Here is a 5115-nt window from a genome sequence, read left to right as displayed (position 1 = left end):
AGAATTCTAATTAAATTGTAATGTTTCATTTTTTTTTCAAGTTGTAAATTACAAAACTCTCTTCAATCATTAATACATATTTTATATTAAGATTGTAATGTTAGGTCGGCCAAGCAAATGGGTTGAATAATATATTATTTGTTTTTTTAGAATTCTAATGAAAATTGTATTGTTTTATTTTGTTTTCAAATTGTAACTTACAAAACTATCTTCAATCATCATCATCGGTATATTAAGATTGTAATGTTAGGCCTCACATTCAAATGGGTTAAAGATCTACAAATAAAAATGTATTTATTTGCTTATTTTTAAGGATAAAGTTGTCCAGTTATAGCATAAAATCTTAGGAAAGTCACATTCTAAATACCATTATGTTTTTCTCGTGAAATTATGATTTAAATATCATTATTTACCATTATGTTTTTCTCGTGAAATTATGATTTAAATAACATTATTTAATTTTCATTACAATGTCGCATATTTTTTATAATAACGATGTATATCAATCATTATATACAAATTTTGTGAGCATTTGTATTATTAAATAATAATTTCTTTATTATATAATTTTTTTTATCGTTAACCTAGTAGAAACTAGAAACAACATAGTGTGTTTATGACGGGTATAAACCAAACGTTCACCATAATCTCCACTCTTCTAGTCTTTCTTAGATACAGGGACTTAGTCATTTGCCTTTAAAAAAATAAAATAAAAATCATGATAACGACTACACTACTTTTCATGAATTTTATTTATATATCATTCAATTTCTATAATTTTCTAGAACAAAGTATGAAAAGTCAAGTCCGAGTCTCCTATCCGATCAAACAAGTTTGATTGGCTTATAAAATACGGCAAGTTGACTCCATAAATTTTTCTTTATTTTCTATACCTTATTTAATAAAAGCTAGTTATATTTTTAAATAAACTTGTAGGATTACAATTTGAGTTACATGCACACAATACACCTAGTTAACATCTCAAAGCTTTTTGGTTAATTTTCATTACGCCTGTAACTAAATCAATAAAACCTATAAAAAAAAAAAAAAAAATAAAATAAAATAAACAAAAACAAAAAATTAAAAAAAAAAATTAAAAAAAAATGTTTACATGTTATATAGGAAACAATACAGACCTTAGACTACGTACACAATATATGACCGTTTTTAGGTGTTATGGCTGGTGTGGAGGTGTTTTAACGACATTATAACATTGGGAGCACCGTCCCCTATCATATTAAGAGATGTTATGGTAAGAAATGCCATAACTACTATGATGAGCAACACTCTAAATATTAAGGAACATTACATCGATTAGTTAATTTGCAGATGACAAACACCACCCCTTAACTAGATTTTTTTGCTATTGACAAAAATTCAATGGTTTGAACTTTCAGATGTCAAATAGAGATTGTTTGAAAGTTTGGTTTTCATATTGGTCATTGCAAATTTAGTTTTATTATTATTATTATTATTATAATTATTATTATTATTATTATTATTATTATTATTATTATTATTTCAATGGTAAAAATATCACTGCATCTCACTTATAGATAAATTTTAGCAAAAATGATAAAATCTTACATGACGTCTATATGTTACGTTTTTATCATTGGCAAAACAACGGCCACACCATTTAGTCTATAACATGTGAATACCATTTCCTAAATAAATGATATTTTATTAAGAATAACATGACATGTAATGTGATACATATTTAATATGATAACATGTCTTAAGGTATCTATTATATATACAAGTCCTTCATTTTTTAAACATTTATTTTGATTTATAGACGCTTTAGTTATAATTTAGTAATAGACATTTTTAAAAACTAAAAATCAGCTTACAGAATGTTCCCACTGCCCTGTGCTTTTTCCTATAAAACCCGGCGAAATATACTGTTTACTTCAATAGATGGCGAATTCTAGTTCACATGTAGCCAGTTTTGTTCCCTTTGTCTTCACCATTTTCCTTATCTTCAATATAGCAAAAGCCCAATCCAATGTAACACGAGGTTCTTCTTTAAGGCCTACAGGTGCCACCACCTCATGGTTATCCCCGTCGGGACTATACGCCTTCGGTTTCTACCCACAGACAGGTGGCTACGCCGTCGGTATTTATATTGCCGGAATTGCAGAAAGAACTGTTGTATGGACCGCCAGCCGTGAAACCCTTCCACTCTCAAATAATGCTACTTTGCGTTTCACAACCGATGGAAGGCTCGTCGTCGACCAACCACAAGGCCAACAGATCAGTATCTCTGATACCCGTGGTATCGGTGCTACCGTTGCTTCCATGCAAGACTCCGGCAACTTTGTGCTCTATGATTCCGACCGGAGGACGATATTGTGGCAAAGCTTTGACCACCCCACTGATACCCTTTTGGTTGGACAACGTCTTGTACCCCGTCAAGCCTTACTTTCCTGTGTCTCGGAGACTGACCACTCGATTGGGATTTTCAAGCTCAGTATGCAATCCGATGGGAACCTTGTCCAATACCCAAATTTAGGGTTTCCAAATGGACCGAGCACTGCCTACTGGGCGTCCGGAACCTTCGACAAGGGGCCTAACGTGACACTGAATCTTGATTCCGATGGCTTTCTGTACTTGTTGCAAAATTCAACTTTTTATATCAGGAATCTAACAAAAGGAGGCTATCCTAGAGAAGATGCAATCTATCTCATGAAGATCGACGTGGACGGAATCTTTCGACTTTATTTTCATAATTTAAGTAACACGAGCCAGAATGAATCATCATTCATTTGGGCATCTTCGACAGACAAGTGTAGGGGGTTGGGTCTTTGTGGCGTAAACGGGTATTGTGCTCTCATGAACGAGGCTGCAAGATGCAGATGTTTACCGGGGTTTGATTTTGTGAATCCGGAGTCTTGGTCTTCCGGTTGCAAAAGAAATTACACAGCAGAAACCTGCAAAATTCAGGATGGAAATGAAGGTAACTTGTCGCAGATGATGACAACGTTGAAGAATTCTAGATGGGAAGATACGGCTTATGCTCTCCCAAAAGCGTCAAACCAACAAGAGTGTTCACTTGCATGCATGAAGGACTGCAACTGCGAAGCCGCACTGTTCACAGGAGATAGTTGCAGGTTGCAGAAGCTCCCTTTAAGATACATGCAAGTAAGAGAAAATGAGCCAAATGTCGGATTCATTAAAGTATATCTATCTTCTGTAAGCAACGGATCGGATCCAACTATTTACACATCAATCGAGGTCAAGAAAGTGCGACAAGTGATGTTCTTTGTTATAGGGGTTTCAATTATCTCATTTGCAATACTCATTTTGCTACTTTCTGGAGTAATCATGTGGAGATCTCACGTTTGGGCATACAAAAAGATTTCTGAGCATGTAAATGTTCAGTTGTTCGAGGATGTTGGGCTCCGGGCATTTTCATATGCTGAGCTAGAGAAAATCACAGATGGTTTTAAAGAAGAATTGGGTAGAGGATCATTTGGGATAGTTTATAAAGGAATTATAGAGAGCTCGATGAAGATTGTGGCAGTGAAGAAATTAAAACAAGAGTTGGCACAAGAAGGGGAAAGAGAGTTTCAAACTGAAATGAAAGTGATTGGGAGAACTCATCATCGTAACCTAACAAGGCTACTTGGTTATTGTTGTGATCATGGTCCGGAAAGGCTCCTGGTTTTTGAGTATATGACCAAAGGATCGCTTGCAGATATATTATTCGACCCCAAAAGCAAGCCATCTTGGTCAGAGAGAATAAGAATTGCGCTTGACATTGCCCATGGGATCTTCTACCTACATGAAGAATGTGAAACACCCATAATTCATTGTGACATCAAGCCTCAAAATATCCTCATGGACGAGTATGGAAATGCCAAGATTTCAGACTTTGGATTGGCAAAACTACTAGAACATGACCAAACTAAAACATCCACCTTGATAAGAGGAACAAGGGGTTATGTTGCTCCTGAGTGGCACAAGAAGCTGCCTATAACAGTTAAAGTGGATGTGTATAGTTTTGGGATCGTTCTATTTGAGATTTTATGTTGCCGAAGGAAGCTTGACAACAACCTTCCATCTGATGAAGCTATTCTCCAAGATTGGGTCTATGAATGTTATGAAACAAATGAATTATTCAAACTAGTGAATGATGCAGACGTCGATAGAAAGACACTAGAACGGATGATCAAGATAGGCCTTTGGTGCACTCAAGAGGATCCGTCCCTCCGCCCCTCGATGAAAATAGTAGTGTTGATGCTTGAAGGGACGGTCAAAATCCCAGTACCTCCAAATCCTACTTCATTCTTGAGTGTCATTTAGTTTTGCAAGTATTAGTTCATGAATAACTCTCTTCATGTTATATTTAATTAGTCATTTGTAACACACATGCAATTTTTTTACAAACACATGCCCCATTCTTGAGACTAGTTGTGAAACGGGAAAATGAATTATAAGCTCAACGAAGTTTCCAAAGCATTTAAAAAACATCAATTATGTTTTGTCTGTTCAAGAAAACCCAACAAACTTAACCATTTGTCTAAAAAAGCCACCCAACTTACACTTCTCATTTATGGTCAATCGGCTAACGAAAGTCAACGAATGACATAGCTTATGACGCGTAATTAAATATCGGAAAATGACTTATAAGACCAACGAAGTTTCAAAACCGTTCATAAAACCTCAATCATGTTTTGTTTGTTGAAAAAAAACCCAACGAACTTATGTTTTTGTTCAATTCTCATTAGAGGCAACCATATTCATTAGATATACAATTATTTGGCAAATGACATGAAATTATACTAAATGACATGGAATAAACATATTAGAGTTGTCCTTTATATATCGATTTAGTGCTTGGAGAAGAGAAAAACGAACGGCGTCTGTGTTCGATCTCTTGTAATAACTATTTCTTCTTCTTCCCTTCAATCGTTGATGTCCAACTCAAGATCGACAAAGAAGATATTTGATGATAAAAACTCTTATGGATGTAGCCGCCTTCTCGGATTTAGACATCTAGAATAGAAGATCATCCGAAGATAATTTTTAGGGTTTGTTCAAACAGATGGGTAAGTGTAACTAAAAGCTTTATCATGTAAATTTTATTAAGTTTTTGTTTTGAAAGAAACC

At 34.6% G+C, this 5115-nt stretch overlaps 1 protein-coding gene across 1 annotated transcript; it reads left to right on the top strand.

Moving 5' to 3' along the window:
- The first annotated feature begins 1876 nt into the window (after window positions 1-1876).
- LOC111904400 (G-type lectin S-receptor-like serine/threonine-protein kinase LECRK3) lies at window positions 1877-4415 on the top strand. The gene has a single exon (XM_023900172.3). The coding sequence runs from the start codon at window positions 1921-1923 to the stop codon at window positions 4306-4308; it is 2388 nt and encodes a 795-aa protein (XP_023755940.1). The 5' UTR covers window positions 1877-1920; the 3' UTR covers window positions 4309-4415.
- The last annotated feature ends 700 nt before the right edge of the window (window positions 4416-5115 follow it).

Source organism: Lactuca sativa, chromosome 8 (genome assembly GCF_002870075.4).
Source record: "Lactuca sativa cultivar Salinas chromosome 8, Lsat_Salinas_v11, whole genome shotgun sequence".
Lineage (NCBI taxonomy): Eukaryota > Viridiplantae > Streptophyta > Magnoliopsida > Asterales > Asteraceae > Lactuca > Lactuca sativa.
This window is presented reverse-complemented; position numbering and strand designations above follow the sequence as displayed.

Bases quoted from the DNA above. Each gene is read 5' to 3' on its own strand.
- LOC111904400 (XM_023900172.3), top strand. From the start codon at position 1,921: ATGGCGAATTCTAGTTCACATGTAGCCAGTTTTGTTCCCTTTGTCTTC.